Consider the following 26,529-nt stretch of genomic DNA (forward strand, 5'->3'; position numbering starts at 1 on the left):
AGATTTCCAAATGTTTTGGTTTTCATTCAAGAATTTCTAGAGCTCATTGTCCTCTCTCTTTCCAAATAAATGATATAATATTTACACAGGAAAATGTGTGTATGTGTGCAGGGTAGGGGTGGGGATTTGTGTGCATATATTTACATGTATAATAAGATACTCCCAAATAAATATTCCAGTGTTTCTATTTCGAAAGTGTTTCCTCCTTGTATGAAAATAACATAGCTGGAGCTTTGGCTCAAGTTATCTGGCCCTCAGCCTTGGCCTCTATCCAGCTATAATGTTCAATCTGCCAATCATGCCTAACTCATTGAAATATAGTCAATCTCTGCAAAAGAGCACTGTCCTCAAGATGCCTGTTGTCTCTATACTTTGTGTCTCTCAAATTCCTCCAGGGGAAATTCAGAAATCCAAGCAACTGCTTGGATTTACAAGAGTTCACCGACTACTCTCAATGTGATTTGATGATCTGTGCATCTTAAAATGACTAATCTAGGAAAGCAACCACATGGTTTATTTGATTTGTTGTTAGCAAAGGTTAATCAAATGTAAATATTTTGGTTTTAAATAAATTAAAAGCATTTTTAAAATTTCTTACCTAGCACCTTTGTGCTAGGAATCTTGTGGTGCTCAAGGCAAATGTGAAAATCTTGCAATTGCCTAAGATTTCAGTAATGAGTTCTGTTCCATTTAAAATTCGGATATTAAAGTTTGCTTCTTACTGACATCCTTTTTCTTGAGCACTTACTTATTACGGGCTCTGAAGACAAGCAGTGGGGACACCAAATGAATTAGAAAGTCACTGCCTGTTAGCAACATTTATGAAGTAGTAACAAAGACAATAGCTAGGTGTGATGGGAAAGGGAGCCAGAAAAAACATGAAGAAAGATCCAAGGAATGAAAGAGCGTAAGAGCTGCAGAAAACTAGAACTAGTTCAAGCTCTCAGCTCAAAGAATAAAGGAGAGGTCAAGTCATGCAAAGCCTTTATACCATGCAAAGGAGCCTAAACTTTATTGTATGAGTGGGTCATAATTCAAAAACATTAAATAGAGTACAGTATGACCAGATTTAAATTTTATATAACTCATTCTGTTCTTTTCTTTCTGAGTATTACGTTGAACAATATGAAGATGCTACTTTGAAAGTTTAAAATGATCAAATATTGATAATAAATATTGATGATATTATAAAGGACAAACTAATACTTAACAGATTTTAAAAGTATATATATAAATATTTAAATATACATATAAATGTATTTAAATTTAAATACATATTTAAATAAAAAATGCTTCATGAATTTGCTAGTCACCCTTGCAAGAGGGGCCATGCTAATTTTCCCTGTATCATTCCAATTTTAGCATATCTGCTGCCAATGCAAGCATAAAAATTATATTCTTAATTGTGAGTCTGTTTGTTAAATTTCTATCCCTATGGTTAGACTACAGATTGTGCAGCCAGAAAACTCGAGCTCATATCCCAGCTTTATTAGCTGTATGACCCCTGGACAAATTGCTTAAGTTCTCAGACTTTCAGTTACCTTATCTATAAATGAAAAAATACTCCAGAGAGTTATTGTAAAGATTATGTGAGTTAATATAATCAATGCTTAGAAAACTGTCTGGCATATAGTAAGCACTATTTAATATTAGCTACTACTATTATTAATATCAGTTATTGCTATCATCATCATTATCCTCATCCTCAGTATCCAAATGCCTAGGTGAAAGATAAAGGATGAAGAAAGTCATACTAGTAACAGAAGTAGAAATGTAAGTAACACCTTCTTTTCATTAGATCCACAGTTTTGCAATACTATTCCCTTAGCTGAAGTTTAATAACTAAACCCAGAATAATATTTTCTCCATCCTCTAAATCTAATTATGTGGTGTTAAAATACCAGACCTGCATTCCTGAATCATCCAAAATATTTGCAGTAAATGAAACTGAGTTATGTACGGTTTTCTTTTTAAAGAAAACACAGCAAAATACCAACACTTTTGTAAAACATTGATTGATTTACCACAAGAAAAGTATTGATATCCAGTATTCCTGTTTTTCTCCATTTCTGGTTTCTTAAGGAGTAATGTAACATCAAGATAAAAGAACAAGAACGACAAGACCACCAGATAAAAGCACATGATTAATCTGAAACTAATTCATTGAAGTTTTGAGTCAAGAGAAATTATAAACCAGTTCAAATATATCATGTATTATAAAACCGAACTCTTTGACAGACTATTACTTGTCAGTGATTTCTAACAAGTACCTCTAACAAGGACTTGTATTCAAGTTAAGATTTTCATGACATGGAACAGATCTACAATTATTATAATCTTTTTTGTGCATCAGGATCTTCTCCATGAAGTAGCTGCTAACTGTGACAGTGGCATTCATTTCAAGGGAAGCCACTGCCTCGGCCACAGATTTGAGAGGTCATTATTAGAAGACAAAGTTAACCCAGACCACCAATCTCCCAGAACAACAAGAAAGAAAGAGAAGACCACAGTAATATCATGATGGTCAGCTTTCTTTGGTCTCAAGGGTACCCTGTGAGATAGCCTTGGCCTGGAAATTGGGAGACCTTAATTCTACTTCAGCTCTGTCACAAATTTACTATATGATGATGGGATGGGATTTCCTCATCTTTCGAACGAATGATGGGGAAAAACCCTTATGGCCATTTCTAATATTCTACTTGTCCATGAAACTAACAAATATAACTTGTCTCAGCATCTGTCCTTATCCTAATCAAGGCAAATAACCTCTACTTTTTGTCTTAATTTATTATTATTTTTTAAACTTGTCATTGACTTGAAGCTTAATAACGTCTGCTTTCTTCAACATTCTATGGCACATTATTCCTCTGCTTTCTCCCATCTAATATTCTTGCTTTTCACTGGATACTCATCAGATTAAAAGTGTATTCCACCTTTAGCAGGTGCAAGAGCTCTTTGCTAGGTGCAAGGCCTGTGCACCAGCATGCACTGATGAATGCATGGCATAATACTCCTAGTCTAGCCTAGAACAGAATTCATAAGATATATGGTTGTCACTTACTTCATACTTGAAGTAATTATCTTAATGCTCATTCATTAGCTTTCTCATGACATTTATATTATCTCAAAATAATGGTTAATAATAAAATCCACCCCTGGTTGAAAATTGATATGCCACATACCATCCTATGTATTCTAAGTATATTCTCTATTAACCCAACCAGTTTTGCATACACATACACACATGCAATCTATATACATATCTACATACATCTATATACATAGATATCTACATATTACATTGACACATACCTATGTCCATTGACATGCATATATATGCATGTATACATGTACAAAATTATACTATAATTTAAGCCCATTTTACAGAAAAACTCAGAACAGAAGAAATTAAGTTGCTCATAGACATGTGGTTTGTAATTGGCAGAGGTTGAATTTAAGCCAGCTCTTTCTGTGTTGTGAAACATTTTGAACACAGTTCAGTGTCTGTTGTCTCTGAGAAGCAATGTATATAAGATGTTATTTTCAAACATGGGGGAAAACAGCAGTGTGATATCTTGAAAATAATATAGGACTTAGAGAAAAGTGTCTGGGGTTCTTCCCGGGGTTCTGCTGATGGTTGGATGTGTTATCTTGAGCAACATACTCATCTTTCCTGAGGCCTCAATTTCCTCTTGTAGAATGAGGGGTTTAGAGCAGATAATCTCTAGGGTTACTTCTGGATCTAAAAAGGAATGATTTCCTTCTGAAAGGCATTGTTTCTGCAATGAAGATAAATACTCAGAATTCCAACTATTCAGAATGAAATTTAACGTCCTCTCCTTAAGTAATAAAACAGCTATGGTCTAGTCATCCTTCAGATCTCAGCTGTCTAATTTGAAACTTCTGTGTCATCTGTTCTTCATACTATGGGCATTTTAAAATAAAATTTAATAACACATAACATTATTGGCAATTACAAACTGATTTTTGCAGTAGACTGTAAGTCCCAAGAAGGGAGTGACCATATCTGTCTGCTCACTATTAAATACCTACCTCATGCCTAGCAGCAGACTTGGTGTAGAGAACATCCTCAACATTTATTTACCAAATGGATTTTAAAGGGGCTCGCTGCTTCCAGGTTTTTGGTCCTGGATGACGTATAGCTAAGATTTCTTTCTGCCTTTCTGAAAGGAGAGTCTGGTCATGAGTCCTTCATGCCATAGGAATGATATAATTTCTTTTCTCTTAGCTCCTACTATTCCAGAGAAGCCAGTGATCAGTACTGCCTCCTACAGCTACACAAAGACACAGGCACCTCTTGGAGTTCCAGTTCCACTTTTCCTAATCTCTTAGAAATATTGAAGATGACCATATGAAAATTTGTGTTGATGCAACTCTATATAATTTAAATCTTGTATGTAAGAAAGCATCACTGAGTATCAGTAAGCTAAGGCTTACTAATTTAAGGGCAGGGATGGATAAACTAATCCTTATGTGCCTGGTGTTCTTGGCTAGAGCCAACAGCAGAAGTGCTCCAGTCCCTTCTACTGATGCACTAATGACAGGCCCACCCAACTACGTACATTTCACGGACTGCTGCGCCTTTCATCCTGTAATGTGTTACTGGTAGTAGACAAGGCTACTTGGGTAACTGGGGGCAGTGGTTTTGTGAACTGCCCCTTCTTTCTTCCTGCCGCTTGTCCCCTGGGATGCAAAGTTCTAGTGCTGTGGAACAGCAAGAGACACAGCACAGAGTGACTGAGGCTGTAGGCAGCCACAGGCCAGTGGCTGGCTGGCAAGGAGTAGTTCAGTCTAGGACCACACGGAAAGCAGACATGCTGACTACAGCATCCAGCAAGGAAAATGAGCTCTTCTGCTGGGGTTTGGTGGGCTAGGATGGGGGAGTAAGGAAGGGGGGTTGGAGAGAGTGCCAAGCTGGGCTGTTGATGAGAGTGTGGGAAGATTCAAAGGGAAGGAAAAACAAGGGGAGGCACTTTGCCAACTCAGAGGCAGTTGAGCTGATCCCCTCCCAACCCCCCACCCTTTTTCTGCTTAAGTGAGAAATTCTGCTGGGTGGGGTGGGAGCAGGGCCAAGAAAGGAGTGATTCTGCTGGGTGAGCACGGATGGTTGGACCCAGGAAGGAGGTTTCTGCCAGCTGGGATCAAGGCCAGAGGAAGCAGGAAAAATTAAGGGAAAGGAGATGAGAGGCAACAAGAATAAAAAAGAGTAAAAGAAAGACACAAGAGGAAATGTCCCAAGGGAAGAGGGAAAGGAGAAGGAAAAAAGAAAGGAGAAAAGAAGAGAGAACCTTTCAGACAGAGAAACTCATTTCTGTGTGGACAGCAGACCCATCTACAAAATGCCAGAATAAAATAATGTTCACATGAAACAAGCAATGAATGACCACATGGTACAAAATACAGGAAACCTAGCTTTCCTAAATTTTCCTTGTGGGTGTTAATTTCCATGGGAATACAGTTTTCCTAAACAGCAAATCATGAAAAAACTGCAAACTATAAACAAAAGTTGCTCTTTAGGTAAAAAAAAGATCCAACAAATGCTATTCAACACAGAAAAACTATGTACTACTTCAAAATATTAGATTTTCTTAAAATATAATGTAGAGCACAAGATTCCTAAGTTTCCCTTCTTGCCTCTCTAATAAGATATAAAAATATAAAGATCTTCTTATAAGAAAACCTAGAGAGGGAAAAATTACAAATGTCAATGAAGTAAATTCCATTCATTATTATTTTTTAATTGATGTATAATAACTATCCATATGCATAGGGTACAGTATATTTTAAAAATATGTATATAATGTGTAATGGTCATATTATGACAATTACCATATCTGTCACCTCAATTATCATTTCTTTGTGTTGGGAACATTCGAAATCCTCTCTTCTAGCTATTTGAAGATGTACACTAAATTATTGTTAACTATAGTCACCCTACAGTGTTACAGAACATTATAACTTATTTCTCCTATCTAGTAGTAATTTTGTATCTTTTACCCAACGTCTCTCCATCCCCCATACCTCCTACCATTCCCAGCCTCTAGTAAGCACTCTTTTCTTTTCTACTTCTGTGAGATCAACTCTTAAAAATTTCCACATATGAGTGAGAACATGTGGTATTTGTCTTTCTGTGCCTGACTTATTTCACTTAACCACTCCAGACTCATCCATGTTGCCAAGAATGACAGGATTTCATTCTTTTTTTATGGCTGAGTAGTCTTCCATTGTGTATACAGACCACATTGTCTTTATCTGTTCTTCCACTGAATAGACCCTGAGGTTGATTCCGTATCTTGGCTATTGTGAATAGTGGTACAAGAAACATGGATGTGCAGATGTCTCTTTGACATACTGATTTCCTTTCCTTTGAATATCTGCCCAGTAGTGGGATTGCTGGATCATATGGTAGTTCTCTTTTTAATTTTTTGAGGAACCTCCATATTGTTTTCCATCATGGCTATGCTAATTCACATTCCCACCAACAGTGTTTAAGAGTTCCTCTTTCTCTCCATCCTTGCCATCATTTGTAATTTTCTGTCTTTTTGATAATAGCCATTCCAATTCCATTTTGAAGTGATGGCAGTTTTAGAACTTTCTGATGCACTTTGGTGGAGGCTCCTGAAGAGTTTAAAAAGCCATCAAGTGAACGATGCATTTTTTTTTTTTTTTTGTGACAATCTTGCCAGTTACATGTGGCATGGTGGCAAGAATTCCACTGGTTTTGATCTCATAGTGACACTGAGGCATATTTTGGTTTATGTGCCTAGAGGACAGATTTGGCTGTTTTATTAGACTAATTACAAAGACTTCAAATCTTTCTCCTCCCAGTTCTGAACCTAGGCTTCAAGGGGCCTTACAAGCCTCCATTCTTCTTCTTGGAACCCTGCCGTCCCCACCTGAACAAGCCTGGGCTAGTCTGATGGAGCATAAAGGACAGCCTTGTTGTCCTAGACAAAGCCATTTTAGATCAGACTATTGTCAGACACCCAAACACATAAGAGAATCCAGCTGAGATCAGCCAGCAGCCTACTCACCTCACCACTGACAGCAAATAAATGAGTCAGCACAGCTGAAGCCCCAAGAGCTGCCCCACTGACCCCACACACTTATGAGCAATAACAAGCATGTATTCCTTACAGCCATTGCATTTTAGAATCGTTTGTCACACAGCAACAGACACTGTTATACATAGACTGGAGACTCACCTGTGCATTCATACTGCAGACCTTTCCCGTAATACCCCTTTTCACAGATGCACTCGAAATGGCCTGTGTGTGTCCCACACTTGCAGCTTGCCATTCGGTCACAGCAGTCCTTGCCTTCGTCACAAAGATATGAGCAGTGGACCATGTCATCTTGAATAAAACTCCCAGAAGGTAAATCTACAAATAACATGACAGAGGGCGATAAAAAAATGCGTCACAGTTGAATGTTACATTCTCTAGTCATTAAAATTTAAGTGCAAGCTGGAGAAAATATCTTTCCATATCCGTCTAATTCCCAACTGCTTCCTGCTCCCACCCAAATACGAATGTGTGTTATTTCTACTAGCGCACTCTGGGAATTCATTGCAGCCAGTTAAGTTATTCCAGTCTGGGACCTCATCATAAGTTCTCAAGGCCATGCAGGGTCAGGCAGAAATTAAGTACTTTAGTGAGGAATCTCCAGATGCTGCAGGAAGCAGTGCAGTCGGTTCTGCAGGTCATTCCCCCGGCTTCCAAAGCAGCGGCATTCCACTGCCTCTGGGTGAGGTCAGGCCCCAGCAACCAGATTCCCCAAATCCTTGTTCCAATGAGAAACAAAGCCACCATCCTGATCACTGCACAAAGATGTTAATTGTGAGCCACCAACTTCGGAATAAACACCATCACTTCTATGGTATTTGAGTAGGTAAATAAAGACCATTCTTATTACTTGAGCTGTGCTCTGAAGTGAGGCATCCTGCAAATGCAGTAACTCAGGCAGACCTGTTTAGAAAGTGACTCGACAGGGTGGGGTAAGGTTGAATATGATTGACCCAGAATGGATGGCCTAAAATCAGACAAACAGTATGTCCTTTATTCTTTTCAAGAAGTTTGAAAGTTGTAGACTAAATTCCAATACTAGGTCCATGGGGCTCTAAGCCCAGATATGATGGGCTCATAGTAGGAATTTAAGTGAAGTTCCAGCAAGACACATGGGCTGCAATTGGACACCTGGGAAGGAGATTGGTGGTAAACTCAAATATAGAACATCTGTCTCATCTAGATAGGGGCAAAGCAAAGGGAAGACTACAGCCCCAACGGAAAGAACCCAGCGCAACCAGGTACCCTGGTGAGCTCCTTCCAATAGACTGTGGTGTAGGTAAAAGATCTGTAACACAGGCCCCCAGGACTTAGCTCTGAGACACTGGACTACAGGTTTCTTTGGCAGTAAAGCAAGTCAGGGAGCAAGGAAAACCTAGTTGTCCAACCTAGGTAACATAGTGAGACCCTGTCTCTACAAAAACAATAACAATTAAAAAAAAATTAGCTGGGCATGGTGGTACACGCCTGTTGTCCCAGATACTTGGAAGACTGAGGTGGAGGATCCCTTGAGCCTGGGAGGTGGAGGCTGCAGTGAGCTGTGATCACACCACTGCACTACAGCCTGTGTGACAGAATGAGACCCTGTCTCAAAAAGGGTGAGAAGAAGAGAAAAACATAGCTGTCAAGACTAGTGTACTAGTATTCAGGTCTGAAAGGGAGATAAGTGGAGGAGGTACAAATGGGGAAAGTTATTATTCTATAACCTATGTCTATTGAGAATGGCCAGAAACATGAACAGTAGTGAAACCCAAAGTGGATCCATCAAAATTGAAAGTAGCTACAGAGAACACAGAGGCAGGGGAAACGAGGCTCATTTCCTTTCATCTGATCATGTCTTTCCAGCAAAAACAGGGTTTTACTTACTAAACCTAGAAACTCAACTAAAGTATTACACATTTTAGATATTAGTTTAGTGTAATAAATGTGGTGTCTTCTAAAACCTTATTGCATTATGGCAACCAAAACCCTTTCGTTGTTGACCCTAGTTTTCTGGGTCAACTTCCATCAGGACAGAAGTCCCCAGTCCTAGAAGACAGAGGGACGACAGGAGTTGAAATTTGTTGATAGCACTCATAATTTCATAATCCCATCTGGCAACACCCACTATCTCCAACTGCAATCCCCCTGTTTTCCCACTTAATATATCACTTTCCTTGGAGAAAAGGAGAAACAAAGGTAGTCAGTTACTGAACTTCTTCCGTGTGCTAGATACTATATTGGTGATGTTGTAAATATTTTATTTAATCCTCCTGAAAACCTCTGTGATACATATAATAATATTTTCCATTCTTAATGGAGAGAAAAATTGAAGTTCATCGTTGTTAAATAAATTGCCTAGGGTAATTAATAACAAATAATAATTTATGTTAAGAAATAATAAATATCAGTAATAGTAGACAGTTTATTGAGTGCTGAGTATAATAAGCCATCAGGAACTTTCTCATCACTTTATATGTATTAACCCATTTAATCCTTGTAATAATTCTATGAAGTAGGTACTATTCTCATTTCCTATTCTATTTACAAGAAACCTAAGGAATATAAAAGATAAATGATATGTAAAAACAAAACAAACAAAAAAACAAAAAAACTCAGCTAGTAGGTAACAAAATTGGGATTTAAATCCAGACATTCTGGATTTTTAAGGCTTAGTTGTTAAAAATTAGATTTCATTAAGTTGCAGGCCCAGAACTTAAATCTAAACCTGTTTAAACCCAAATCCATACTTTATTTCCCATTCTCAGTTTCTTGCTGCTTCTAAGCCCTGTCCTAAGTCCTTGCTCACTTCACTAAAATCCTAGCCTCCAAAAACTTTGGCTAGCATCATCCCTCAGAGAGATCAATCTTTTTTGCTTTAAGCATAGTGGCTCATGTCTATAATTCTAGCACTTTGGGAGGCCCAGGTGGGAGAACTGCTTGAGCCCAGGAGTTTGAGACCAGCCTGAGCAACATAGCAAGACACCATCTTTATTACTTTTTTTTAAAAAAGAAACTCCAGTAGAGCTAACCTACCTATTATGAACATCACTAATTTCCTAGAACTCATGTTGCCATGGTTTTCCCCTCAAACCGATTCTTTAACACGGATACCTGCAAGGATCAAGCCTAATTTGCCATATCACTTTAATCTGAGGCTAGATTTTCTGTGATCTCTTCCTAGTCTGTGTTTTCTTCTCCTAGCTCACTAAGACATAAACCTATATTCTAATAGGAAGTTTAGCTTAAATTACATAGCTAACTTAATATAATGTATAATTATGATATAATTGATAAATTAAAATTTATAATTAAATTATGAGTGATGCACAAAAAGCTCTAATAATGATGCATTTGCTGATTTTCTTCCCTTTTAGGGTTAATGCTCTTAAGTTTTTACATAAGCATATTTATCTTCAAATTGTCAGGGCAAGAAGTACGTGTTAAGTATTTATTGTTCCTATATCTTCATGTGTATTTCTGGAAACATTCTGGTGAGTTTCACTGAGCATGTCTCTGAATGTTTACTTCCTCTGTCCAGATAACTGTAAAGAGATCTAAGTCAAGGCTTCCCACTCTGTGTGTGGCCTCAAAACACACCTAAATTATTCCATTGATTCTAAGGTGGGAGCGTATGGATATTTTAGTGAAAACACATAACAGCTGCTAAGAAAAAAACAAAAGGACCTCTCTTGTTGCAGGGTCAGAATGTTATCTCTGTGAAGTTTAGCACATTTCACGATGCCCAAAGGACACATGGGCATCATATTCAGCAAAGACCTTGTGAGGGTTTGATATTACCCTCCTGTGGGTTTCAAGCAGTGAGGGAAGAAAACCTCATTTAAAAGTACCTTTGTGATGCCATTAGGTTTCCATTACCTTCATGCAATGCTCGGCGAGCTAAAGCCTCAAATTCTTCAAAACTGTGTAGCAGGTAACAGTGCTCCTCCTTTGGGGCGGAAGCCATGTCATTCAGCTCTCGAATGTTCCCTTGCCATATGCCAAAAGTGAAGATCTCCACTCCTGAATCTCGCAGTGATGCCGCAATTGGTCTAGGGTCTCCCCCATTGGAATATCCATCAGTAATGAGAAATACAACTTTTGTTGAGTTTTCTCTAGCATGAAGAAGAATTTGCTGTAATGAAATGGGGAAAGTTAGTATGAATTTGTACTGTCTTGCCCTACTGTGTGCTTCTCTTCCTATGTAAGGCAGTACTTGCAAAGATCGTCAGTATTTCACAGGCATGAGGGATGGAAGCCCTAGTCAGAGAGTAAAACAGAAATAGGCCCTGATGAGAGCCTACAATGGTCTTCTCACAGAGCCACAACAAACCTCAAAAGCATTTAAAAACTATCATCATCATCATCACTGCTGATGGAGCTTGCTAATGAAGTACAACAAACACTTATGGAATGAATTTTTAATCAATATTATCACTTAGTATTACATGATTTTTATTGATTCTCAGGCTCTCAAAATATGAACCAAATCTGAGTCCAAATTCCACAAATTATCTATCTATCTATCTATCTATCTATCTATCTATCTATCTTTATCTATCTATCTGTATCCAAACCACTGCACAATCATATGCTAAAATCCTAATGGGAAGGAAATTTAACAGAACATGTCTTTTCCAGAGTCAATAATGGCTGACCTGTTTCCTATATTTGTTTTTCCACTGCTCCTCCAAAAAACGTAGAATTGATTCAATACTTCGTCTTTTTGGACCACCCAGTACTAGCATAAAAACAGCTAGTTGGCCGGGCGCGGTGGCTCAAGCCTGTAATCCCAGCACTTTGGGAGGCCGAGGCGGGTGGATCATGAGGTCAGGAGATCGAGACTATCCTGGCTACATGGTGAAACCCCGTCTCTACTAAAATACAAAAAACTAGCTGGGCGTGGTGGCGGGCGCCTGTAGTCCCAGCTACTTGGGAGGCTGAGGCGGGAGAATGGCGTGAACCCGGGAGGCGGAGCTTGCAGTGGTAGCCAGAGATCACTGATCCACTGCACTCCAGACACTGGGACTTTATTATTTTAGGACAAGTGAATTCTGTTTTACAATGATATATGCTCTTCCTTCTCTACAGATAGAATTTTTAGAAAATGAAAACTTTTAAAAAGACATTTATATATTGCCATTGATGCTTTGTAACACCAGACCATAAAGGCACAAGAACTCCAGTGGTGAATCTCGCATTTAATTCAATTTGCTGTTGTTGCTTTTCACTACAGATGGGTAGAAAAGATAAAAAAGCACCAGGGTATATTTTCTGGTAAGTTCTTAGAAAAAATTCCTGTTAAAAAATAAATTAATTTTTTAAAAAGAACGTAATGTTTATTAGGCAAGAATTCAATAAACACTGCATGTTTTTCAGAAGGTAGGCAGGAAGAGTGACAGTTGCATCCTACATTGTGTTAAAATGAAAAGGAGATACTGTGATTTTTTAAATGTTTGATACAATTCACTTTAGGGTGCAGACTCACTATAAGATCCAGATTCTCAGACTATGAGATTCATGTCTGTAGAAAGCAATCTTCATTAGTATATAATCAGTGGGTATTGATTGCAATTCAATAATTATTACCTAAATTTAGTTAGTGTTTGTGAATCAAAGCTAAAGCTGTTAAACCTGAATTTAAGGAAAATTAAGCGAAACTAACAATGCCTCCAGAAATATCTGGAAAGCCAGCAGTTAGAGAAGGGGTATTCAAACACTTCACCACACTCCTTCTCAAAAACCAAATGAGATCAAGGAAAATCGCACAGATGGGATCACACCAAAGACAGGCACAGAGGGTGGCTTCTGCGACAGAGTAGCATTCGGGACGTTACCGGAGACATTCCCCAAATACTCACACCAAGGGGCCCAATCAACACTCTTGAAATTCTTGGCTCTTAAAGTTTAAAAAGCTGCCCTCTTGATGAATGACAGGAAGATTTGGAATGAATGCTTGGTAAGTGTGAAATTTTTCCACTCTAGAGAAGAAAAAACCTCTGAGGAGAGGAAGAGGGAAAGAGTTAGGGGAGAGTAAGAAATGTGAGATGTTGCTGTGAGACCCTGAACTCTCCACACTCTCTCCATACCCCTAACTCTGTCACAGAAGAAGAGATGATTGACAAGCCTCCCTTTAGACCCAGAGGTCCCCAGGTTCTCTTTCCATCTGGATATCTGGGATGGTGGTATATCCCAAAGAAGTGCCCTTGGTCCCAATGACGGGACAATAGAGCAGCGGTACCCAACCTTTTTTTTTTTTTTTTTTGAGTCAGAGTCTCAATCTGTCGCCCAGGCTGGAGTGCAGTGGTGTGATCTTGGCTCACTGAAACCTCTGCCTCCCAAGTTCAAGCTATTCTCCTGCCTTAGCCTCCTGAGTAGCTGGGACTACAGGCTCATACCACCATGCCCGGCTAATTTTTTTATTTTCAGTAGAAACAAAGTTTCACTATTTTGTCCAGGATGGTCTTGATCTCCTGACCTCGTGATCCACCTGCCTCAGTCTCCCAAAGTGCTGGCATTACAGGCGTGAGCCACCATGCCCTGCCGCAGGAGCCACCACGTCCAGCCAGTCCCCAACCTTTTTGGCATCTGCGACCAGTTTCCTGGAAGACAATTTTTCCACGAACTGGGATGGGGCTGGAGGACAGTTTCAGGATGATTCAAGCACATTATATTTATTATGCATTTTATTTCTATTATTTTTACATTATAATATAAAATAAAATAAGTATACAAGTCACTATAACGTAGAATCAGTTGGAGCACTGAACTTGTTTTCCCACAACTAGATGGTCCCATCTGGGGGTGATGGGAGACAGTGACAGATCATTAGGCATTAGATTCTCATAAGGAGCGCACAACTTAGATCCCTCGCATACAGTTCACAATAGTGTTCATGCTCCTATGAGAATCTAATGCTGCCGCTGATCTGACAGGAGGCAGAGCTCAGGTGGTAATGCTCGCTTGCCCACTGCTCACTCCTGGTGTGTGGCCCAGTTCCTAACAGGTCATGGATCAGCATCAGTCCACAGCCTGGGTGTTGGGGCCCCCTGCAATAGAGTAAAACTACTCTAATGGGTGGTGAAGGAGAGGGCACCTGATGAAGCTTATGTATTCCAGAGAGGTGTAGCAGAGAGAGAGTCAATGCAATTTTAAGACTCTTGACGGAGTCTTGCAATAATAAAGGTATGGCAGTAGATGACACCATAGACCTCGTGAGCCAACAAGAGATGTGTCTCTCTCGGGCAATATCCATGGGAAGAGATCCTGGAAGCCCCAGGAGATAGCTGCATCAAAGGTGACAAAACTAACCAATAGACATGCGGATGACCAACAAAGATCATCATGACTATTGATGAAACAACTGGGCATCTCAGAGGATGGGAGCACAGGACGTGTCAGAGCTGAGAGGTGAATCTCTCTTCCTTTGCTGTAACTTTGCCCAAGCCCCAGAGCTTCAAGTCAACTACAGGGAGGAAGGGAAGAGGTAATATTTCTCAACGTGACTTTGTTTTCAAAAATGCAGTGCTTGAGAGACTTCTGATTTTGAGTTTGCTTAGATGTGCCTACATGAAGTTTCTGTCATCAGGAGAATTGGGGTCACAAAATGTAAATTAAATTTAGTATTGGGGAAATAGAGGTTAAAACATTTTAATCAGCAGATAGTGAATTTATTTATCTTTTACATACACAGTTTCTCTTCCTGATGAAACCTTGTGATATCTTGGAAAGTAGAGAAAACTTTTTGGAATCCTGCCATCACCACCTATTTAGAAGGAGAGGTAAGGGCTACAAATGAAGGCCAAGGCTGGAAGAGAAGGAGGTCACTTTGACCCCTCTACAACACAGTTCAAAGATATCCAGGGCAGACAGGCCCAGTATTTCAAGGCCAAGGGTGGCTTCAAACAGAAGCCTAGTCTTCTTCCTAAATGTAACTTCCTTGAAGGCAGGTATTTTTGTGTATTTTTTAAAGTCATCAAAACCCAGAGACTGGAACGGTGCTTGGCAAATGATACGCGCTCAATAAATACTTGTCAATAAGGAGTGGCCCATCATGCAGCAATTCTTCCAGATGCTCAAACAAAAACCTTGGAATCATCCTTATCTCCTGTGTCTTCCCGTGTCTTGCTTTAAAAAGTTTCCCCACCGCAAGCCTATTAAATATTCTCACATACTTTTCGTTAATGCTTATATTTTTAAAATATTTAAGTCCAAATAGATATCTTTTGTCTTTACTGTGACATAGAGACTACTTTTATTTTTATTAAACAGAATAAGCAATTTTCCTGCAAATCATTTACTTATTAAACTGTTCTTTCCCTGAGTCTAGTCTCTCCATCCAGGTTTATCACTTTACTTGTTTATTCTTGGCCTACACCATCCTATCTCAGCTGCTATAGCTTTATACTATTTTTTTGTTTTTTGTATCTGGTAAGGAAAGTCTACCACGTTTTTTTCTCTCTATTAAAATGTTTGTGTTTAACCTTGAATTTTTCTTTTCCAATAGAGCTTGAGAGTCTGCTTATGACATTCTTCATTAAAATGTGTCTATCTAATCATTTGATCCAGTAATCCCACATCTAGGAATCTATCTGAAAGATACACTAGCAGATACACAAAAACAGACAGAACCAAGGACCAGCCCCAGTAGAAATGGGCATCTCTAAAGCCCCCACTGTGGTCTCCAAATATTATTACCCACTAAAAGGAACCAGGAATTGGTGAAGAAATGGTTGCTTTCAGGTCTATGGCAGGGAATGTTCAAAATGAGCTTGCAACATCCTCTCAAGTAGGAAAACAAAGATGCTATTCAAGATCCCTAAAAACATGCCCAGAAGAAACAGGAGCCAGCCTAAAGAGGCTCCTTCTGGCTAAATAAAGGTCCATTTGAGTATCAATAAAAAAAAAATTGAAGTGGATTTAAATGTATCAAGTATAATATAGACATTTATGTGTATGTACAGGTGTGTGTGTGTGTGTGTGTGTGTGTATTTACATTTTCAGTTAGTACACATTCCAGGGGAAAAGTGTTATTGACATAAATAATTGGAACAAAGTGAAATATGTACACACAAATACACACTTTTTGTTGTTCAGAACCACCTTTGAGGAAAAGTCCAATTATCTGTTATGTATGAGATGAAATGAGACATTTTAATTTGTCTTTAAAATTATACTTTTCCATATTTGAAGGGTAACTCCTAGTTCTAGTATGCCAAGATGTGGCAAGTTGCGTTTACACTATCCTTGCTCTTTGCCAAGTAATAACTCGCTTTCTGTCTGATTGTTCCCCTCTGAAGTCACCGTCTCACTTCCACAGACATCCGCCCTAAGCTTGTGCGCATTTTGATTACTGTTTCTTCTACAAGGCCACAGCAGTTAACTGTAAGCAAGACATTAAAAACGTGAGAATTTTCCTAGAAAGGAGGAGAAGTGAAAAAAAAAAAAAAAAAGAAGGAGATTGTCTTTTCAGTGTGGTATTCTCAGTAGTGTCTGGCACAAAGTACTTGTTCATAACTATTTCTTCAATGAATGAATGGATGAATGAGTGCAGTGGATAAACTACAGGATACTCTGGAGCAGAGTTACTTGAGTGAGTCGGTCTTGAGTGAGTAGTTAGTGTGTCTGGGCACATGCACTGTGTATGTTCTGTATAGTTTTGTACAACAAAGATAAACTTATGTGCGCCTTGATTGTCCTTCTGAAACAAACGAATGCTATTTCATAATATCAATCTAGCTCCTGTCAATAACATTCTTTAACATCCACATTAGGATTTAGCAGTGATTTCTTGCTGTACTACTCATTACGCACAAAACACTTCAAGCATGATTCTATTTTTCTTCTCTTTTTACAGAGAACTGGTGAATATTTACAGGAACCATTACATCTGTTGACAAGACAATATATTAAGCTTAAAATAGCAAGAATAGCAGGACTAGTAGTCCAAGCAAAGAATTACACAAGATCTGGGTTTGGAATGTACTTTAAGGATAGAGGAGGGGTGGGGATTTACTGAAAATAATTTACCCCTCGCCCCAATCTTTGTGCTTCATCGTACTTGAATAAAAACATTATTTCCATCAAAACATTTTTATACCCCAGATTTAAGAAGTAAATAGATTTGTGGTAATGTTTGTGGAACGTACTAGAAGCCCAGCACTTGATTCTCTTTTCAATGTTCCTGAAATAGTTTGCATCATCTGTTAGCCTTTGTGAGGCATTTAAGAAACAGAATTTTTGGGTCCAGAATACTGAATGAGACAAACCCTCTGCTGCCAAAGAAAAACTCAACATGGACTTTGTATGGCAAAAGGTTATCACCATCTGTATTATATCAAGCCTCTGATTAGCTTGTTTAAATATCTGGCAGGAAAGTAAGCTTCCCTTGTCCAGCAGTAGTCATTAGAATGACAAAAATGCAGGGTTGTGTAACATTGTTCTAACACCCGAGATCCATCACCATTACACAAGACTGCACCCCCACTCCATGTCAGGCTGCAAGAGAACTGTTTTGAAAAATTGTCTTGAAAGCAAAAGAGAGGTCACAGCAGATCTGGCATGGGGACAGTGTTTGCTCTTGGGCTCCATTAATTAAACTATGTGCCAATATCATACCAACTGCAACACAACCTTAGTTGCAATTATCCATTGTGACCAGCCTTGACTGAGAATACTAACTAGAGAAGCTAATAAAGTCTCTTTTTGTTATTGTTATTGTTTTGTTTTGTTTCCGGGGACAAAGTCTCACTTTGTCGCCCAGGCTGGAGTGTAGTGGTGTGATCTTGGCTCACTGCAACCTCTGCCTCCTGGGTTCAAACAATTCTCCTGCCTCAGCCTCCCGAGTAGCTGGGATTACAGGCATGTGCCAGCATGCCCAGCTCATTTTTTGTATTTAGTAGAGTTGGGGTTTTGCCATGTTGATCAGGCTGGTCTTGAACTCCTGACCTCAGGTGACCCACCCACCTCAGCCTCCCAAAGTGCTGAGATTACAAGTGTGAGCAACCGCTCCCAGCCATAAAGTCATGTTTTAAAGAACTTGATCAATCTTGATGAGCCAATAGAAAAAAATATAAATAAATAAATAAATAACTGGATACAATGAACTAATACCTACTATGACTATATGACACCTATTCTCCAAGGGGCAGAAAATTAGTAAATTATGTCAGTGTTTCAATCTGTTTTCCCCATATATTGTTTCTGTGTTAAGAAACATTTAGTCCAAACAATGCACCATAAGCTACTTGTAATACTTCGCCCTTCAAAGTCTAAAATTTCACCACGCTTTGTCTGTTATTTAGTTAGTATTTCTAATTTGAATCTCAGGTGTTCTTCAGTTCAAAGGATGTTAACAGTTTTATATTTAACATTATTTATGTGAAGAGAAGCTATTCTGTTCATTGTTTTCTGGATTTAATATATTCTAGTATGTTTTTGTTTTTATCTCATCCTACTTCCAAGCTTTTCTTCTATATTACTGTTTCGCAGTGTTGTTCTCTTCTCTATTTCTAATTGAGATTGAATCTCGGCATTGCATTTATTTTCCTTATTACAATATTTCTGTCTTTTATACAGTTTTGCTTTATTCTTTTCAGTTTCTTGGCCAGTTTAGTTTGAACTTTAGTTTGTTGTTTATTTTCTCTTTTCTCATCTCCATTTCAAAGTTTTATTAATTTATGTTAAGCACATGTAACCCCTTCATTCGTTCATTCGTTCGTTTGTTCCTTCCTTCCTTCCCTCGCTTCCTCCTTCCTTTCTTTTCTTTCGTTCCTTTCCTTCCTTTCCTTTCTTCCTTTCTTTCTTCCTTTCCTTCTTTCCTTCTTTCGTAGGGAATTCTTATACTTTATATCTTACATATCTTACATTCTACCTTTATTTTATTTAGCAGAAAATTTTCAAAGAAGCCAGATACAGTTGTGAGTTTTTATTCTGCTTTTTCACCATCCATGAATGAAGACGTATATTCAGTCATAGTGTTTGCAACAAACAATAAACCACTAACTGGGTAAAAGTAAAATGAGTGTTGGAATTTATGGCTGTAAATTTTGCTATCTATTATTATTATTATTATTAAAACAAGCTGATAACCTACCCAAATGATCAGCGAAGAGGTTAACCCTCTTATTTTTAACAAATAAGCCACAGCCTGTGTCTGAAAATGGATGGCCTAGATCACCAATCCCCAATAGAACTTTCTGTGATGCTTGATGTATCATTTGTTCCGTTTCATACAGTAGCGACATATGGCTATTGAGCACTTGAAATGAGGCTACTGTAACTGAGAAATTGAATTAATGACTTTGCATAACTTTAATCAACTTAAATTTAAATAGACACATGTGTCTAGTGGCTACAATACAGGACAGTGTAAAGCAAGATAGATACATCCTCATCCCAGGATGAAAAAACAAAACATCCAGAGAAGGCCTATGAAAATATTCTGTAAATCCAAGATATACAAAATCAACTGGAGGATTTGGAAGAGTATGTAATTTAATACTAAAATAAGAAAATAAGCATAATTACAGCTGTGGTTCACACCTGTAATCCCAGCACTTTGGGAGTCTGAGGCAGGCAGATTGATTGAGCCCAGGAGTTCAACACCAGGCTGGGCAACATGGAGAAACCGTGTTTTTAAAAAAAAAAATGCAAAAATTAGGCTGGGCATGGTGGTGCACACATATAGTCCCAGCTACTCGGCTGGCTGAGTAGGACAATTACTTGGGCCCAGGAGGTGAATGTTGTAGTAAGTCAAGATGGTGCCACTGCACTCCAGCCTGGGTGACAGAATGAGACCCTGTCTCAAAAAAAAAAAAAAAAAAAAAAGGAGAAGAAGCATAATAAACTGGTGCTTGTATTACTAGGATTTAGAAAGTCAAAGCCTCTATAAAAACAAGAAGAACTGAAAGCCATGGAAAGAGAATACACTAAAATGAAAAGAGAGATGTGTAAAAGAGGAATTTGATAAGAAACTAATGCATGAAAACTCAAAATAATGAAAGACAGAGATCCACATTGTCACATTGTTCATAGTGAGATAAAAATGTCAGAAATTCAAATTGATAAAGTTTAGTACAAATTTTAGTGTAGAAAGCTGTTGACTAGTCTCAAATAGCCACAAAATTTTATATAAATACTACCAAACTGAATTCAAATAACATTCAAAGAAACTTTCTTGTTCATGTGATAAGGCTTATTCCTCAAATATAAATATATATTAAAATTAGAAAGTCTTTTGCTCCAATGCAACACAATTATTATCCCAATTAAAAGGAAATAATAATCCAATATGCTGAAAAGACATTTAATAAAATTATTTTTTGCTTTGCTTATCAATAAAAATTAGGAATAAAAATATGCCTCATTAGTATGATAGATTATCTATCTCAAAACAATAATGGAAACCATGTTCAACTATAAAAGAACAGCAGATTTCCCAAGTAGATAAGAAATAAATCAGTAGTATTAAGTATTTAAAATCCTTTTGAAATTTCTAGCTAACATAAGAAGACACAAAACCATAGAAAGTGTTATACTTTTTAAAGCTTCTGCTCCTTCTCAAAAAGTCAGAAAGAAAACAACAAGCTGGAAAATACATGTATTATACTTGTCAAATATAGTATTAATGTCTTTAAAATATAAATAATTTTTATAGATCTCTAAGGAGGAGAAAAGAGAAAAAATAACAGAAATACAGTTGAGCGTTTTTGACCAAACAAAACAAAGACCAAAAAAAGAAATTGTATTTGCCAGAAAATATGAAAAATGTTTAACTTCACTAATACCAAAATAACATAAGTTTAAAAATAGTAACACTGTTTTTTTTAACTTCTCAAATGGCCAAGGTTTTCTTTAAATTTCAAAATTGCAAAATATGTAGGAAAACAGATATTTTTGTTGGGAATGCCACCTATCCTGGTAATATTTGGGAGACGGTTTGACAAAGTGATCAAAGCCTTAACATTTTCACATGATTTGAACTTAAATTCTACAGTTAAGAGTATCTTAAGGAAATAACCATGGATACACACACAAAATGATCAAAAGGATGTATGTGTATCCCAGAATAATTTGCAATGATAAAAAATTAGAAACAATATAAAGTTCCAACAATAGGACACGTACACTAGTTAAGTAAATTATAGGTAATCACATAATATTATTACAATGTCATTATTGAACACTATTAATTTTAAGAAGTAGCTAACCAAACACCATGATTTCATTACCTATATGTACCTTACATTAGTGTGCATGTATGTGGAAATGTACAGTGTGTCTGTGTGTGTGTGTATAAGTGTGACTGACTCATACAGTATATACTTATGTATACACACATAACGATGTTTTGGTCAATGACAGACCACATATACAACCGTGATCTCATAAGATTATATTGCCATATCTTTACTCTGCCTTTTCTATAGCTATGTTTAAATACACAAATATTTAACATACTGTTACAATTGTCCACAGTATTCAGTACTGAAACATACCGTAAGGGTTTGTAGCCTAGAAGTAATAGGCTATACCATCTAGCCTAGGTGTATAGTAGGCTATCCCACCCAGGTTTGCATAAATACAGTCTCTGATGTTCACACAATAACAAAATTACCTAATGATGCTTTTCTCAGAGGGGTATCCCCATTGTTAAGTGATGTATGACTGTACATCAAAATGTTGACTGTCTCCTAGTAGTGTCTTTAGGGTTTTTCATTTACTTGTATGTTATAGTTTGTTGTTTTTGTTTGCCATTTCCAAATTTTCTCTTCTATGCTTCCTTTGGACAGTATCATGTAAACTCAGAACTTTGAGTCTCACTTATAGTCTAATGGCTCCTAAATCAATGTCAAACTCTTCAACTTCCAACGTGAAGTTCCAGTGGCCCAGTATACACCTCTGTCTGAATGCACCATGAGGTTCCTCAAACTCAACATACCCTCTCCACACACAAATACGGGTTCCCTCCTCCTGTTTTCAAGATATATCAAATATCTTTCAAGTCTGAAATCTGGGAGTAATCTATGGTGCCTTCTTTCTGACCTATCACATTTAGTAACCATCCAGATGTGTACATTTCCAAATTATCTATCTAATTCACAATCTAATCGCCCCAGTCATGGTTCAGGAATCTGAAATCTGGCTTCTTGAAAATCAAGAGTTGCTTTAAACATCTGTAGCTGAAGCTGTTCTTCTTTCAAATCCATTTTCTGACCTGCCATCAAAGCTATCTTTCTGAAATACTGATCTGATTGTGTCTTTAAACTTCTAATGTTTTCCCTCTGTCTACAAAATAAAGTCTAAACTTTTTTACGTGTCCTTTTACTATCTAGTCCTAGATAATGCTTCCAACCGCAACCCTTACCACACCCTTGTCTCCGGTCTACCCTCTCCCCAACCCCATTTTTGCCCTCTATTTTAGCTACATCAATCTATCTGGAGGTTCTGAAATATACCATGCATTCTTGATGTTTGCTCTGCTTGGAAATTCTTAACAACCCTTTCATCTCCCAATATGTCCATCTCTGATTCTTACTAGTTCTTCAAATTTTAGATCAAAGTTTCCTCCTTTAAACTTTCCCAAATTCTTCTGTTATGCATAAAATCAGTGCCCCCACTCACATTCCATTATATTAATCCCATCGTAATAAATTCTTATAGGTCTGACTACATCCCAAGCCAGAAGGCAAGATACTCTATGGCAGGAAATTGAATCTTATATTCTTACTCTATTGATAACAAAGATTAACTATGAAGTAAGAGAATGAAAGCAATTGCCTTAATTTGTGCTAGCTGTATGTCCACCATGCAGAATAAATTAACACATTCTAGGCCAAAATGTTTTTAGTAAATTCCATCCTGCAATCATGAAATGAAAATTCATGTAAGTATCATATGTAAACTTATTTTACCAGATCCATAGTGAGCATCTATCATATACCAGGCACTGTGCTAGGGATTTACCAATTGTAATATTTGATGATACAACCATTAACCAAAAACAAACAAAATAAGTAAATAAATAGATAAAACAATGACAAAAGTATAAACTGGAAGCAGTATTCCGCAGTAATTGAGCTTTCCTATTTATACTGTAATTTTAAGTCAATCATTTTTAGCCAATCACAAATGCTTCATTTATTTTAAGTATTTACTCGGGCTTCACAGACTGAGAGTCTAGAAAGAAAGAAAAAAGTTGGTTGTCCCTATAACATTTAGGCTATTTATTACAGCCTAGCCAAATCACAGATGAACCAGAGGGTCAAAGAAGAACTAAATCTCAAATTTATGGTCATGAGGTTTTCCACCCACATACATGTTTTAGTTATTGAACACGGATACAAATCATTTTGAAATGAACCCATAGGGACAGTATATCAAATTGTGAAATGATATGCACAGGAGTTGATGAGTAGCAGACTTAATTAAATGGTTTAAAAAAAAAACATGCAGAAGACCAAACAAATTTCTAATAATGACAAATTCTACCATTTGGAATAAAGGCACATAGGGAATAAAGAAAATCTGAATAGAAAAAAAAAAAAAAGTCATCAGAATCCAAATGAAAATTGGAGGCTAAATGACCTATTATTCTTAAACAAATTGCTAATTGATTACAGGATAAAAAAAATCAAATTGGCTGGGTGCGGTGGCTCATGCCTGTAATCCCAGCACTTTGGGAGGCCGAGACGGGTGGATCATGAGGTCAGGAGATCTAGACCATCCTGGCTAACACGGTGAAACCCTGTCTCTACTAAAAAATACAAAAAATTAGCTGGGCGTGGTGGCGGGTGCCTGTAGTCCCAGCTACTTGGGAGGTTGAGGCAGGAGAATGGCGTGAACCTGGGAGGTGGAGCTTGCAGCAAGCCAATATCGCGCCACTGCACTCCAGCCTGGGTGACAGAGCGAGTCTCCATCTCACAAAAAAAAAAAAAAAAATTCAAACTTAATTTTATTATCAATATTGTTATGAGTAACTCTATCATTTCAGTTGAGATGTTAAATTCCTATACAATATGATCAAGTAGCACTTAGCCCAAACATCAAAGATATTAGAGAAATTATATCACATGCTAATGTCAAGAGGTCAAAGGAGAAAGTAAGATAATCTCAAATGGCCCAAGTATTACATATGGTATTTGGGCATCAGTGTATGATTCTACAAACAAATTAGGGAAAGAACAGAGAGGTGCTTACTTAATATGACCAACAGAGCTATTGTAAACCAATGGCCAAAATCATGCCTGAAGCATTGTCATTAAATTCAAGAACAAGGCAAGAATGCCTCATCACTTTTTTTTTTTTTTTTTTTGAGACAGAGTTTTGCTCTTGTTGCCCAGGCTGGAGTGCAATGGCATGATCTCAGCTCACTGCAACCTCCACCTCCCAGGTTCAAATGATTCTCCCCGCCTCAGTCTCCCAAGTAGTTGGGATTACAGGTGCCTGCCACCACACCCGGCCAATTTTCTGTATTTTTAGTATAGATGGGGTTTCATCATGTTAGCCAGGTTGTTCTCGAACTCCTGACCTAAGGTGATCCACCCGCCTCGGCCTCCAACAGTGCCTCATCACTTTTATGTGAGAAGTTTAGCTGTTGTAACAAGGCAAGAAATATAAATGTGTAAAAAAAAACTTAATCATATTTCAGATGAAAGAGAATACATTGAAAGACAATATTGAGAAGTACTGAGAAAGATTGATATACAAGAATAACTATTTCAACTGCAAAATTTTGCAGTAACAACTGATCAGCAATAGGAGATTTCTAAAATCCAATTGTGGTATATCTACATGAAAAAATATACTTGAAAGGTAATTTTAGAGGAATCTATTATATGGAAAAATTTTCATTATGCAATCTTAAAAACGAAAATTATAGCATGTGCCTTTACTACATATGTCATATAATTAGGTATGCCCATACATATATAAAAAGAGTGAGAGACAAAAACTGTAATTATTATTATGTTTTCCTGCTTTATCTAAGCTATTAATTTGTATATTATTTCCATAAGGAAAATAAGCAAAAATTATTTTAGAGAAACATGCAAACAGAAGAAGAAAGTTAGTAAAGACTTTTAATGGTTACCCTCGAATTAAATGCATTCACAAGTGTGTAAAGACATTTTGCAATTTATAGAGGCTTTGCAAATTTATTTGGCAAATTCACAAAGAATGAGGGCAACCACACTCTGTTGTGTGGGAGGATAATCACTTAATTAGCTTAAACAAAGATTTACTGGATGCATATAGGAATATTTTTTCCAATCCGAAAGTAGGGAGAAGAGCTGGGTCTCAAGAGGGATTGAAACCAGGAACAAGCAAGCCACTAGAAGCTATGGTGGCTATTTCCTCTAACCTTACATTTATTTCCTCTGGAGTTACACAGTATGTTGTCACCACTTTTCTTTGTATATCTTCTTCACTTACTCTTCCTTATGTTGATGAGATTTCTATGGTTCTCTGTGCAGTCTTAACTCTGTATTACCTGTCTACTGGTAACAAAACCAAAAAACACCTACTCTTTCAGGGCTCTTTGTGCCCTAATTCAGATTCCCAGAAAAAAGAATATAAATGAACTATCTCAATCTCTGGATTGCCACCTGCTATCCAAACAGAAAGGGACAACCCTCATAGGTAGGCAGTGGACTGAAGAGGGTGGGCACGGTCCTCAGTGAAAGTGGCTGTTGATTGACTGGACTGCAAAAAATATGAGCTACGAAGAGAAGAAATAATTTAATGCTATGCTTAGGCTTAGCCAGTAGAACAATTATTTTGGAAATGTATCAGGTCAAACTGTTCTTCCAAAAGAGCACCAAATGCCAGGAAGCATGTGTAGACATTAGGAGAATTTAAGTGTAAAAATATTACTGAGAAAGAAGAAAAATGTGATGCATGATTCAAAGCTGTTAGAAAACAAATAATGTCTTCTTACCAGGTATTTTAACACTTACCATAAACAAAAAGTTTAGAGGGAATTTAGAACACATGAAAGACATGGAAAATCTAACCATTATCTTGCAAATACTTAGGCTTCAGCAACAAGCCAACTCTGGAATGCTTCAAAAAGCCAAATATATTTCAAATCAAATCTGACACAAGGGGGATGCAAATGAGTGGAGGTTGAAGAGAGACTTTTTAAGTTCATGAACTTACTGTGTACTTTCTTTGTTATAATTATCTTAAATTCATAAAAAATATTTAATTTGTGACATTTATTAGCATTCCAAATAAATGACATTTGGAAGTTTGTTTCATTTTTTTTGTTTGTATGATTGACCACATGACCACATAAATAAACCAGGATGGAGCAAAATATTCTGTTTCTTATCTTTAAAAAACTGAAATTAAACCCCAAATGATTTGGGGTTGACTTTTATTCATAGATTAGAAGATTAATTACTGTATTTAAATGATCAATCAATGACAGTAGTCATATTTATATACATTATCTTTCAAATGT

General features: G+C 37.4%; 1 protein-coding gene and 1 non-coding gene across 3 annotated transcripts in view; both read right to left on the minus strand.

Moving 5' to 3' along the window:
* The window catches only part of SVEP1 (sushi, von Willebrand factor type A, EGF and pentraxin domain containing 1), a 225,022-nt gene that overhangs the window by 183,982 nt on the left and 14,511 nt on the right, over positions 1-26,529 (minus strand). For both annotated transcript variants that reach the window (XM_031654388.1, XM_031654387.1), the window contains exons 2-3: positions 10,944-11,199; positions 7,227-7,403 (exon numbers count right to left, since the gene is read on the minus strand). In XM_031654388.1, the coding sequence (XP_031510248.1) occupies positions 7,227-7,403; positions 10,944-11,031 (265 nt within the window). In that variant the 5' untranslated portion in view covers positions 11,032-11,199. The remainder of the gene's footprint in view (positions 1-7,226; positions 7,404-10,943; positions 11,200-26,529) is intronic.
* On the minus strand, positions 1,279-1,382 carry LOC116270221. Its single transcript, XR_004178135.1, has one exon. It is a non-coding gene; the product is annotated as a U6 spliceosomal RNA (small nuclear RNA).

This window comes from Papio anubis, chromosome 13 (genome assembly GCF_008728515.1).
Source record: "Papio anubis isolate 15944 chromosome 13, Panubis1.0, whole genome shotgun sequence".
Lineage (NCBI taxonomy): Eukaryota > Metazoa > Chordata > Mammalia > Primates > Cercopithecidae > Papio > Papio anubis.